Here is a 14,231-nt window from a genome sequence, read left to right as displayed (position 1 = left end):
AATCATACGTACACAAACAGTGCACAGTGCTGTATGAAACCTCTGAGTGTGCGTAGGTCGGGCTTATTTAAATGAAGTTCCATCATTATTTAGACATGGAAACGTTTCCCTCAAGGTGTGGCACCATAAATTACTCTCCATCCCGCTCTGAGACAAGAGTTGGTGCCAAAGTAAAGCAGAGAAATCTTCCATTTTCAGCACTAGAAGCAGGTTTTGAAACTGTTTTGTGCAGAGCAGACAGTGCACATAATCAAACTTCATTGCTATGCGTACTTTTGCAGAATAATCCACAAATTAAAGATCATGATAATCTAGACAACTCTTTTCCTTTATTTCTCTGCAGACCCAGCCAGTTCCTAACCCCATGTCGTACTACATGCATCGCTCTCCCTGGTGGTTCCATCGCTTCGAGACATTGTCCAACCACTTCATCGAGCTTATCGTCCCATTCTTCACCTTTCTCGGCAGGCGGATGTGTATGGTGAACGGAGCGCTCCAGATCCTTTTCCAGGTGACCACGCCATCGGCATGAAACTTAATAACAGACACTGATAATGATGTTTAATAAATTATCGATTAGGAGTTGATTCATTAAGAATAAACTGTATGTGGCTCAGGACACCAATGATTATTTTTCGATCTATTAATTTGTCTGCTGTTTTACTGATTACTTGTTTAGTGTACGTTGATTGGATTTCTGAGCTTTAAGATACAGCAGTGGAAAAAGGTTTTTGGACACCCCATGCCTTTGTGAAATATCGCAGCAAGAATCACTCTTCAGTCTTCAAGTATAATTTCTTTTAGCATAGTCACAGCCAAAATAATAGACAAATCCTAAAAAAAGCTATTAAAAACTTAAAATTGATTGGTTCCATAAAAATACATCAGAAATTTTGATTATTGGGTCATTTGGTACCAGTGATCCACCAATAAAGATCGTGCTTTTCATTAAAAGACACAATTTAAAACAAAAAAGGTCCGTTTCAAAGCGTAACCCAAAGGATTCAGAAAAATTAAAAACAGCAATTCAGGAAGAATAGGACAAGATGATCCCTTTTGAAACACAAAAAAGATTTTTCAACACATATTTCTTGATAATATTTGACATTGTGTAAAAATTTAAGAGTGTCTGAAAACTTTTTCCACCACTGTATATGGATGTATGCATTAAGCTGTTACGTCAGCATACATATATGGAAAAGCTCTTCCTACTAATGAACTGACAACACTTAAGGTGGTTTCGCCATTTCTTCTGGTGCATCTTCAAGAGTGGAACATGTGTGTTTCCTCTTCAGGTGTGAGTGCTGCTATGATACGCCATCAAAACTGTACACAGTGTACAAACCACCTTTTTTTGTCATCATTTGGTTCTGTGGAAACTTTAAACTGGATTGAGTCAGACTTTGCTTAAACTGTAGTGCTTATTGTACCCAGCTAATAATTTTAGCCAAAAATGACTGATGTCATGGCTCAGACATTACTTAGTAATACAGAAGAAAAACGCTACCCTGAACTAAAGTAAACTGAAAAACATGCATTGATTTTCAGCGTCGATGTCACAGATTTTGCCAACGAATCATAGTAGTCCTAAAGTGGCATATGGTGGAAATATAGAAACAGTTCTGATTGTTTAATTATTAGTTAGTACTAGAGAAAAAACAAATCTACAAATCTAATCTTATTTTACTGCCACCTCCAGGTTTACCTAACTGGTGAAACATCTACATGATAGATTTGCATCAAAGTTTGTACAGACAGTCTAGAATACTGACTGACAAACGAAAGCTCTCAAAAACTTGATGATGGATTAGAGAAGTCAAGGTGGCAGAAATTTGGTTGTTTGTACCAATACCACTGAAATTCCATGTTTCTCTTTGCAAAACTTTATACAAAAGATTTGTAGACTACCGTTCAAAATTTTGGAGTCACCCAGACAATTTCATGTTTTCCATGAAAACTCACACTTTTATTTATGTACCAATATAATTGCACAAGGGTTTTCTAACCATCAGTTAGCCTTTCAACATGATTAGCTAACACAATGTAGCATTAGAACACAGGAGTGATGGTTGCTGGAAATGTTCCTCTGTACCCCTATGTACATATTCCATTAAAAATCAGTTATTTCCAGCTACAATAGCCACATTGACATTTTCTACACTGTATTTCTGATTCATTAAATGTTATCTTCAGTGAAAAAAAATGCTTTTCTTTAAAAAATAAGTACATTTCAAAGTGATCCAAAACGTTTGAACAGTGGTGTAGATTTTTTTCTCTCAAAGTCCAGTTTGCACATATAAACCTACACTTCAGGTTTTTATGGGCAAATTGAAACTGCTTATAAAGACAGACATAAGAAGTCAGAGACTTAATGGAAATGCACTTGAGTCCAGTTCATGCCTTTCATGTCTGCGTGTTTGTGAGGTTACATGTGATGTAAATTTGATTATCTGCATATCACCAAGGTCCACATGGACATCATCATTATCAGAGCTGTAATTAGGGTCTGAGCACCGAATGATGCAAAGACCCTATTGAAACCTTTGGGTTTGTTTGTTTTTAAAAAAAATTTTTTACCGTCTTTTGAATTGCATATTTGGCAACCTTAGCATATCAACACTCCAACCCTCATCGACCAAAAATACACTCTCAGTTGCAGCGCTGCCTGGTGGACATGTATGAATTTGCTCACCAGCAAGGATGTGAGGACCCGTCCAATGCTGCTTGCAGCTTTAATTGAAGTTGCTTCTTCCAGACTTGCTTTGAGTCTTCCTTGCCTTCCATTGACTGAGCCCAAATACAGTAGGAAGTGTTAAATTCTCCAAGTATCCTGTTCTACATCCACCAACTGTGCTTTGGTTGAGAAGGCAGCAACCAGGCTACTCCGCAGCACTTGGCACACTTCAGGAATAATCACTGACATGCTGCTACAGGCCAATCTGTAACTAGCTGCTATATCCCGTTGCCTAAAAAGTGCAATATCACAGCCAAATTTTTGGAAACATCTGCAGGAGCCTTGTGTGTTTTTCTGTTTTTAGTGTGAGGGGCAATGTGTACTCTGTATTATTTTTAAAACTCTTAACTAAACATCTGTTCAATCAAAACAGTCAAAATATCCTCCAGATATAGACTCCAGATTTTTTCCACTTTACAGCGACACTGCTATCGAAAAACATCAAAGACAGGGGCACACAGCTCAGAACATTATTATTACATTAACAGATTTATTTGCTTATGTAAAGGATGTTTTATTGCATTTATCAGCATTATCTGTCGCTGTACACTTAAATTGAATTTGTGCATCATGTGCCATGGATGTCCAAGCTCATGCATGTTGAATTAGCCTGGTTCCAAAAAAGTCCCTATTTTATATGACTTGATTTTTGTAGCTCTCTTCTCTGTAGTAACTGCTGAACTACAAACAGTTGCACGTGACTTTATTTATTCTGAGGTTGACCCTCTCAGGAAATAGCTAGCGCTCTCTCCACTCTCTCCTGTTGGTACCTCCCTACACAGGCTCCCTGTTGGATTTTATACTGATTTTAAAGTTTTATTGCATCTGAATACGTCATTCCTAAGTAGATCATGATTTATTAACCTGATATGTGGCTGCTTGATCACTGAGACCTGCAGACAGAACCCTGCAGGTTATTCCCAGGCTACAAATAGTGACAAAGGGTGATCGGGTATTTGCCATTTGAGCTCCTACTCTATGTAAAACACTGCATGCAGAGCTCAGACACTTTAAATCTATGGTGTCTTTTTATTCTGTTCTTCCAGATTTTCTCTTTGGGAAATCTTTTGTTCATTTCACTGTTTCTACTTCCTCTGTGCTTGTCTGCCTTGGCATTTTCCTCAATTTATCCGCCTGATCTGGACTTCATTAATTTCATTGCACATTGAAACACTTTTAAAAAGTGCCATATATTAAATGAATAAAATAAGTTTACTTTTAGGGCTGCACAGTGGCTTGGTGGTTAGCACTTTTGCCTTGCATCTAAAAGATCCCTGGTTTGCATCCCGGCCTTTCTGGGATCTTTCTGCATGGAGTTTGCATGTTCTCCCTGTGCATGAGTGGGTTTTCTCCGGGTACTCTGGCTTCCTCCCACAGTCCAAAAACATGCTGAGGTTAATTGATAACTCTAAATTGTCCGTAGGTGTGAATTTGAGTGTGATTGTTTGTCTGTATATGTAGCCCTGTGATAGACTGGTGACCTGTCCAGGGTGTCTCCTGCCTTCACCCTAAGTCAGCTGGATAGGCTTCAGTGCCCCCTGTGACCCTAATGAGGATTATGAAGGAGATAATGGATGGATGGATGGAAGTTTATCTGTATTATTACAACTCTGTGTTTTGTTTCTGCTTTGCCTTTTGTTTCTGCAGGTGGTTTTGATAGTCAGTGGGAACCTGAGTTTTCTAAACTGGCTGACCATTGTTCCCAGTTTGGCCTGTTTCGATGACGCCTCACTGGGATTCTTGTTTCGCTCTGGGGCGGGAGCCAAGAAGACAGTGCTGGAGATACAGAATGAGGATGCAGCTGGACGCACCCTAAAACCTAACAAAGGTATTCAGATTCTGTGCAATCCACTCTATTGTAAAACCGTTTCTGTTATGTATTTTAGTTTGAAATGAGTCATTAGATTCACAACACAGGTTGACACTCAGTGTGCTGAATATAGTTATGATGCAACAATATGCACACTAGAAGCTAATGGGCCAAGATGGTAGATGGTCTGGTCCTACTGGAGAGGGAATTATCGGAATATGAAGAATTAGCACTTGGAGAGCTGAGTAGTTGGGAAATGTATGACATATGGTTTATTGGAATTTTTAAAGTCATGTCGCTTATATTTTTACTATATCGACCGTTTAAAATGTAGTAAAAGTGGAAGAGTGGCCCCTCCCTAATTGGTCTCATTGGTCCCATTAGTGTCTATACTTTATTGTAGGATGTTGAATATAAAATAGCGTCGTAGCTTTAGCATGAATATGTTTTAATCATTTGAACAGACCCAGAGAGTGGGTCCTGGTGAGAAAAGTTTTATTTGGATTATGCTGATGTGTTTAACATGCATGGGATAAGCAGGCAGGCACAGGTAGGAAGGAACTGACGCAGACTCAGCCAACATTTGTCAGTACCAGGAATCCCATGATCTAACAGTCCAGACCTTTTTCCATCTCCGATGTGTTGAAGTGATCACACACACACATTTTGACTCACACTGTTGAAAACTGACACGCCCCTCCCTGCCCTGTTTCTTTCAGCCAGACACTACTAACTATGTCACCTTGATTTAGTCTGCAATCACAATTTTTCCTCCAGCTGCTTACCGTATTTTCACGACCAAAAGTCGCACTGTACCAAAAGGCGCAGTCTCAGTTATGTGTGCCATTACTGTATTTAAAACACACATAAGGCGCACCTGATTATATGGCGAGGGTTTTATATACAATCCACGCCCACACTTCCCCCTTTAACGTTCTCATGGTGTCCTCTACTACGTCGGCCTTACAACAACAACACACACACAAGCATACAAGTGTGCGCATTTAAAAATAGAGCCGGAGCAAAACTGAGTTTGGTTGTGCTTTATTTACGTATTGATTACAAAGTACTAACTTTTTTTTAATCATCAATAGGCGCGGGCATGGTAAAACACAGATAAAACAAGCACACAAGTGTGCGTATTTAAAAATAGAGCGGGAGCAAAACTGAGTTTGGTATTCACATTTTTTTTTTACCGGTAATCGTCATCAATCAAACCCATGGAAGTCCTCATCCTCTGTTTCTGAATTGAACAGCTGCGCTAAACCTCCATCAAACATGCCAGGTTCACTTTCTTCACTGTCAGAGTCACTTTCCGTGCCGTGCGGCGCCTCGGAAATGATGCCGGCTTTTGCGAAAGCTCGAACAACAGTGCCAGCAGACACGTTAGCCCAAGCATTTACAATCCATTCGCAAATTGTGGCGTAACTCGCCCGGCGCTGCCTTCCACTCTTAGTGAAACTGTGGTCTCCATCGGTCATCCATCGCTCCCACGCCGCTCGCAGCCTTACTTTGAACGGCCGGTTCACACCGATGTCCAGCGGTTGGAGTTCCTTTGTCAGGCCTCCCGGAATGACAGCAAGCTCAGAGTTCATTTGCTTCACTTGTTTTTTCACATCGGCTGTGAGATGGGCACGCATAGAGTCACAGATCAACAGCGATGGTGATGCGTGGAAAAAACCACCTGGTCTACGTCCGCCTTACAACAACAACAACACACAGAGGACGCACTGCACCATAGGGCGCGCCGCACAATTTGAAGAAAATCTAAGACTTTTATGTGCGCCTTATAGTCGTGAAAATACGGTAGTTTCATTTTGAAATCCCAGAATTTTGCCTTGAGATGCATTATTTCTCGTAAAATCAACAACATTTAACAAGTAAGCAAAGAGTGCAGCAGCTCCTGTAGGCTAAACATAAGCAACGGTATGCATCACTGTGTGCTGTTTCATTAAATTTTGGCTCAAAGCGATGTCCAGATAAAGTGAATGACTTACAGAATAACACTGAAACTCACAAACAACCCAGTGGCCTCATAATGTTATTAAAATGCAAATAGCAGTCCTTTCTTTTTCTCGTTTTGTGTATGTGTCTGTGTGTCAGGTATGTTAATTCGTCGAGTGGTGAACATTTCTTTGGGCGTTCTGATTGGCTTCCTGAGTGTCCCTGTGGTGATGAACCTGCTCAGTTCCAGGCAGGTCATGAACACCTCCTTTGACCCGTTGCGGATTGTCAACACCTACGGGGCCTTCGGCAGGTACAGTCAGAGGGTACAGGGGTCACAGAGGTCATGGAGTTGGAGATGAGTCTTTTTATGCTGCAGATTTGTTTGTATTGTATATGAGTGTTAGTGCTCTGCATCCTTAGTACTTTCTCTGCCAAGGAACACAGGAATGAGGCAGAGAACCCAGGCGCAGACAAAAGGGGAGACAGGAGGAAACTAAGGAAGGGCTTTATTAGAGATAATATGAACTGCGGGGAAACTAAATCAAACTAAATCAAAATATGCAAAACTCAAAGAAAACTAACTATTAAATCCAACAACGAAGACCAAGGAAAAAAAACTAATTACTCACAAACCAGGGGAGCGAAACTAAAGGGGCAAGATAGGCAGACACGAAGAATCCGCGAGCTGGCGGGGAAATAAGACAAGTCAACAGACTGAAGACACAGAGGGGACCGGTGGGTATCCAGAGATGGGGGCTGACGAGAGTCCAGGTGAGGTATGACAAACTGGGATTGGTGGCGAAACAGGGTCCATGAGGAGATCCAAGTCTGGAGAAAAGCAGGGATCTGATAATCTATAGTCCGGCAGCTAGTGAGTGACTGAACTGTGCTTATATAGGAGGAGGTGTGATTGTGAACAGGTGAGTTGGGTCTGGCAGACATGTTGGATAAACACAGCGGCTTGGCCGCAACCTTTCCCTTTTATTTCGAAAACACTTCAGCGACAAGTATTTCTGAAAGCATTTGAGGCGAGAAATCAGCTGTGCAGCACCTGAATGTGTCCTCGTTTTATTTCATCGACGGCTAGTTTAGATGTTTGAAGACAGTTTCGAGATGCATGGAATCTCTGCATGCTGCATCGAATTTACATAAAGTAGAAGCCCAGTCTACTTTATACAAATGAGCTGCGGTCCACTCTGGGTAAACACACCGGATCGTAGCTGGACGCGCACCACAACCGGACCAGCATGCCACATACGGTGTGTTTCCAGCTGCGATCCCGTGTGTCTACCTGGAGTGGGCCGCAGCTCATTTGCATAAAGTAGACTCGACTCTGGCGTGCAGATTCCATGCATCGTGAAGCTGTCCTCAAACATCTAAACTAGCCGTGGACAAACAAGGACAGATTCACAGCTACTGCACAGCTTATTTCTCGCCTCAAATGCTTATAGAAATACTTTTCACTGAAGTGTTTTTGTAATATTAGACAAAGTTTGTGGTCGAGCCGCCATGTTGGTCCGGCTTGAAATCCAGGAGCAGACCAGCCCCTGAGTCGATGCGTTTGTCCAGTCAGGGGCAGGCAAGGTGCTTAAAGAAGGTGTTGAACACAGTTCGCCGTGGAGGACGAGCTTATAACAGCTGTATCTGCGCACGCATCGTAACCGTTAGTGTTGTCGAAACAAAAGGGAAAGTTTGCGGCCGAGCCACAGACTCGTCTGTCGGACTGTCATGTGACAATCTCTGTGCGATTTTCAGATGCGGTGCGTGGCCGTGCGGGAAAATCGTATCTAATGGACACGCAGCTTGAGAGAGCAAGGGGGACAAGCCAAGGAGTGAGGGAGAGATATAGGAGAGAGAGAGAGAGACAAGGAAGAGACTGAGACGGGAAGAAAGGAGAAAGGATTGAGAAGGAAGGAGAGGAACAGGGTCTGGAACAGGGATACAAATTTGCATTTGTTAGTTATTTTTCATGCAAAATATCCCTAATTTTTATGATTCCAGATTCTAAAACAGGAGGGCTGTCTCTCTCTCTCTCTCTCTCTCTCTCTCTCTCTCTCTCTCTCTCTCTCTCTCTCAATAGTCTATTTTTGTTAATAATTTTAATGTGAGGACAAATAACAAGCATTGCGATATTGTCGCTTTGGTCTCTGAATTTAATATTCTATTTGTGGTGCTCTTAAACTTATTACACAGAGTTTCTTTAATTTATTCCTATCTCCATTGAAATAAATGGAGGGGGCAAAACATTAGACACACAAAGTACCAGTTTGATGCAGTGCAGTTCAACATCCTCCAAAACTGCAGCCTTCATGACCATCCACCCATCATAATAAAGCAGTTTCAATGAAAACTAACCACTGCTGCCTTCATGAAAGGTTAGATTTAGCACAGGACTGTTGTATTATACTGCCAGTTCAGTGCAATCATATTGAAAATACAAAGATTACTTCCAAATCGAGCAAAGGCAGTAGTTGAAAGCTGCTTACGCATTAATGCTTTAACTAATCAATTCTCTAATCTAATAATATATTTTAAAAAAAATCTGAGTCACAGGGGACTTTCCACTACACTAAGTACATTCAATAATTGGAATGTATTTCCTTGTTTACACTTCTGTGCATTTTCTATGCAGGGATTCATATCTTTTTGTCATTAATCTCAACTGGGCTGTCTTGTTTTTTTACTTCTGAATTTTCACTCAGAAATTCTCTCAGAACAGCCTTTTTTTGCTTGCTTGAAACAAAATATTTGCTAAATATCTGTCCTGCCCTGGAGCTTTTCATAATATAAGCAAGGTTTTCCAAAGCTGATGAAGATTTCCAGTTGTTGTGAAATTATAATTGTTCAAATTTTGACTTTTGTTTTAAGGACTTCTCGTCCATTTTGGCTTAAAAGATGAGATTTAAAGTTTATTTTGGACCTTGTAGCTATCAGAATCTCATAAAAGTACAAAAATTCTGAAAACATTTTGCTTTCTACAGTAAAGAAAAGAGCTCTGGGTGCTGGGGATATTCTACATGATATTCTGTTAATGTCAGTCAGTTCAATAGTCAGTGTCCTTTTGGTGTACAGAATGTAAAACTTAAGCGATATGGTAGTGTGTGTATGTCAGGTCAGATACTATCTGCATTTCGTTACACAAACTGAGCTGATTCTGTTTTAATATGTGTCTGAAATACATAAATACATTTTGCCTATATGTTTTTTGAGGCATATTCTACCTCCATTATCAGATCTTTCATGTCAAATGACAGAGCGTGTTTAATTTTGCTTTCCAATCTGCCCTGATTCTGCTCTCTTCTGACCAGCATCACTAAAGAACGTACCGAGGTGATCTTCCAGGGCACCCTGAGCCTGGATCCCAAGGACCCTGAGGCAGTGTGGGAGGAGTATCAGTTCCTGTGTAAACCAGGAGACCTTTACCAGCGGCCGTGCCTCATATCACCGTATCACTACCGGCTGGACTGGCTCATGTGGTTTGCTGCCTTTCAGGTGAGATGCAGAGCAGCTGCAGGTTTATGAACACACACAAGACCAGAGTGGGAGCATGTTAACCCAGTATTTTTTGGTAACTAACTGCCATCTGGATGGAAACTTTACTTTTCTGGCTTTTTGCATGCATTTTTTATTTTATTACTGTGGAAAAACTTCAGCCTGCTGTGTGAGACACTAGGGGGCAGCAGTTCCATGTATTTACTCTACTTTTGGCAAAATGTGTCTTCTTCAGCCTCTATCTGTTCATGTTTTGCTGACTGTGTTTCTCTGTTTCTTCTTTTGTCTCACTATCAAACCTGTTTCTTCACCTTTGATTCTTCATCTTCATTTTTTTGTACAAATCTCCTCGAGGTCCCTATTTTTTTTTCTGATTTCCAATCTGTCTCTTTAAAACTCCTCCTTCCCCATATTTATGTCTCTTCCTATCCCTTTGTTATTTTTTCTTGCCCTTGTTTTCTGTTAGCTTCTAACTTCTTTCCATGTGTTTATACAGACCTATGAACAGAGTGAATGGGTGATCCATATAGCGGGACGTCTGCTGTCCAACGACAGCACCGTCCTCTCACTGCTCGACCACAACCCTTTCCATGGCAGAGACCCACCCAGGTAAACACGGAGCACACAGTCGACATCAACATCTTCAAAATCCTCACCAGATTGCTAAGTTTAAAGTTCACTGAACTTATTCTTTTTGGCAGAAATACCACACAGTATAGTCGTCCTATTTGACAGAATAGTAAAGTTTATCATTCTGTCATTTGATAAGTGTTGCATGGATCAGTAAAATTCCAATCCCAACCTCCCACAAGTAATTTTTCTCTGTCCTGCAGCCCCCTCTGGTGAAGCAAAGAGCAGATAAAATACTTCTTTGCTAAAATACAAAAACAAAATAATACAGAGACATGCACTGTCTCACAGTGCTTTTGTCAGGATTATATATACCTATAATAATCTGGATAAGTAATAGAGTGTATGCATACCACCTTCTCTGTTCACAAGATCATTTGTTGCTTTCTATTCCATATGGTCGTACTGAATTGGATAAAAAGGCTTTTGTTTACCCTGCACCTTTTGCATGTTATATGTTGCAGAAAAACTGGACACTAAACCCTAACCCTGAGTGCTTTTGAATCCAAACTGCGAGTTCTTTAGGCCGACTCCACAGCATGCACTTGTTTTTCCCATAACTTGGTTGTAAATTTAAATTTTTATTTGTTTTTTGCTGGTATTTTAATTATAACTGACTGTGTAATTTTGTTGCTGTGTTTTGTATTTGCTGCTCTCTATCTTGGCCAGGACTGCCTTGCAAAAGAGGTTGTTAATCTCAATGAGATTTCTCCTGGTTAAATAAAGATTAATATTAAAAAATAATAATAGTATGATTTGAGTTCTCTACATCTCAGGAGCCTGTCATCTCTCTGTTAGAGAATGCAAAGTCATTTCAGCTGCTAGTGATCAATATGAGGTGAACTATGAGGGACTGTAGATTATATGGGAAATTCCTAAATATTTTATAAGTCATGTATTTGTCAGAATTCTAAGAATTACACCAAAGACTGCTCTAGTAGAACAGTAAGATCTTTTCAACAAATGAGGTACTGCGACATACATCAAAGTGTGAAAATAATCACATGACTGATCACACATATAAACTCAAAGATCAGTCAATTAAATTCTGTTAAATACTGTGAAAGCTAGAACTTCATATATAAATAGGGATGAAATAAGAGGAAACAGAAGTCTGCTGCAAGACGTTCTGCTGCTGTCACACAGTACATCAGAGAAATCATGAGAGGAACTTTTAATGTCACACTGACTGTTTTTTTTTCTATTTTTGGCATGTACCCCTGATAAATATCAGAAAACCAAAAAAGAAAAACATTCTAATCAGATTTGGGATTAGACTATGCTACTGAACCCTGAAATTAATTTGTGGCTTTCCCAAGTCACGTGCAAAACTTCAACACATAAAGGAAAGATAGTTACATGTAAGAAGCAATAAGGGAACACCAAGCAGCAGCAGATACGAAACAAACATCTGTTATGGTTCATATAAGCAATGATTCATGTAAATAAATAAATACCCAAGTTCAAAAGAGTACGGTATCAAAATATTTTAAAATGACTACTGTAAGTGTTTAATAACCCAACTGCAGAAGGAAGGAATGATCTAGAACAGTGGTTTGTTCTCCTCAAAAGAATTAATTAATTCTCTGCCCTGTTGACCTTAAAGGGAAGTTGCTGGACAGAACATGATCAGACGGGCCGATAATTCTTTTTACTTTCTAGGCCACCTGCTTCTCCCAAAGGAAGCATGAGTTTCTTTGCCTGACTTCAGTTATCTTATAGCAAATTTCACAAAACCTTTTAGGCTGTTTTTGTCCCACCCAGCCAATCCATTAAAGCAACAAACAAATGAGACAGTTAGAAGAATGATATCAAGTAGCATCACAGGCACCAAAAGAATTAAGAATTTGCACATAAAATGAATTCTTTGTCATCCACACTTGACAGTCAATTCTGAGTTGACACCAGACTGGAGCTGAGGGTCGAATATTTGTTACCGGATACTTTTATATGTAGACAATTTGAATGTCCATCAGTGTTCAATTGGCACTTTTGAATTCTGTTGCTTTAGCCAGCAATCAGTGGTTTATTCAACTCTTTTTTCTGTACAGCAGTTTTTAGAGTATCCATCCATCCATCCATTATCTATAAACCACTTAATCCTCATTCAGGTCATGGGGGGCTGGAGTCTATCCCAGCTGACTTAGGCTAAAGGCAGGGGACACCCTGGACAGGCTACCAGTCTATCACAGGGCTACGTATAGAGACAAACAATCACACTTACATTCACACCTAAATTTGTGAGTTGCAGTTAAAATAAAATTTCACTTTTATCTGTCACTCAAGTGCAAAACTGTGCTTTTAGCACTTTTACAAATACAGGCCTGTACTTTTCTATGTGGGAGACGTTCATGACATCTCCATGATACTTGCGGTACCAAAAAGAGACTGAGAGTTACTGCTCTCTGTGTTCTTTCTGCTACTCATCTCTGTTGGAACTGAGGCAGAAACATCTGAAATGACAAAGTAAATGGTTAGAAACTGTCTGTCATTCACAAACAGTAGAAATATTTGCTTTATGTGAGCTCACTGTTTTCTGTGTCGTCTTTTCTCAGGTGGGTTCGAGGGGAACATTTCAGATACAAGTTCAGCCAGCCGGGCAGCGCCAGTGCTGCACAGGGCAAGTGGTGGTTGAGAAAACGTATCGGACCCTATTTTCCTGCTGTGGACCTGGAAGGACTTAGAGGCTACTTCCAGTCCAGAAACTGGCCTCATCCACACATACCGACACAAAGGAGCTAAAGTCATGTCCTCTGATGCGACCTCAGACTGGACTGACAAGAGAAAACCAGAGGAATCAGGAGTGGTTTGAAACGGGCCATTTCAAGGTCAGTTTCATTTTGGTGCTGCTGGAGTTTAACACAAACACAAAGGATGGAATCAGGCTTCGTGAACATTTACTTGATACATTTATTCCCCAACAATGTGATGGTTTTAAGGTTTCAATCAGAGATGTTACTTCAGTGATCATAAATATGATGGTGAGTTCCTCCCTTTTGTATCTTTTGAAATGACCACATTAAAGGCCAAATATTAAAAAGCTTATCTCTATCTGGATGTTCCAAGGATCCATTGTGTTTGTCCTGTAAATTCTGAAAATCTGTCTTACCACCAGGAAAGTTATAAACAAAGAAGTCATGAATTACTTCTTACTTTTTAAGTGCATGCAGTCACATAATTTCAGGGTAGTATTATTAGTAAAAAGAGTGTAGAGTTACATCCAAGTTAATATAACAAATAAAGGTATTATTTTCATGAAAAAATCATCTAAATATGCAACTTTGATACACATGGATACACATCTAGCAAAGTTTCATATGCTTTCTCCTTTTTCCTCATTAGGACTCTTCTTTCATCTGGTCACATTGTTAGGTCCTTATACATATTCTGTTATAAAAAAAAATAGCATATGTGGAATCACTTTTACACCTATAGACCCTTTATTTGTTTACAAACATTGTGACTTTTTTGTGGGCGGGGCTTATACTGGAGGCAAAAGCGGAGCGAGAAGTCAAGCGGGACTGGGAGTATTTAGTTTGCGCTGGGAGTTTGCGCTGCAAACTCGAGCACTTTTAACCCGTTAAACTTCAATTTACCGCCGGCGGTACACTTAGTAAT

General features: G+C 40.2%; 1 protein-coding gene across 1 annotated transcript in view; it reads left to right on the top strand.

The window, feature by feature from the left end:
* The window catches only part of lmf1 (lipase maturation factor 1), a 53,512-nt gene extending 39,848 nt beyond the window's left edge, over positions 1 to 13,664 (top strand). The window contains exons 6-11 of the mRNA XM_022204955.2: positions 344 to 511; positions 4,382 to 4,562; positions 6,648 to 6,801; positions 9,800 to 9,983; positions 10,480 to 10,592; positions 13,169 to 13,664. Coding sequence (XP_022060647.2) covers positions 344 to 511; positions 4,382 to 4,562; positions 6,648 to 6,801; positions 9,800 to 9,983; positions 10,480 to 10,592; positions 13,169 to 13,355 — 987 coding nt within the window. The 3' untranslated portion in view covers positions 13,356 to 13,664. The remainder of the gene's footprint in view (positions 1 to 343; positions 512 to 4,381; positions 4,563 to 6,647; positions 6,802 to 9,799; positions 9,984 to 10,479; positions 10,593 to 13,168) is intronic.
* Positions 13,665 to 14,231: the final 567 nt, after the last annotated feature.

The sequence above is a fragment of the Acanthochromis polyacanthus genome, chromosome 19 (genome assembly GCF_021347895.1).
Source record: "Acanthochromis polyacanthus isolate Apoly-LR-REF ecotype Palm Island chromosome 19, KAUST_Apoly_ChrSc, whole genome shotgun sequence".
In the NCBI taxonomy this organism is placed as follows: Eukaryota; Metazoa; Chordata; class Actinopteri; family Pomacentridae; genus Acanthochromis; species Acanthochromis polyacanthus.
The sequence above is the reverse complement of the archived record's forward strand: the minus strand, read 5'-3'. Positions and strand labels throughout refer to the sequence as shown.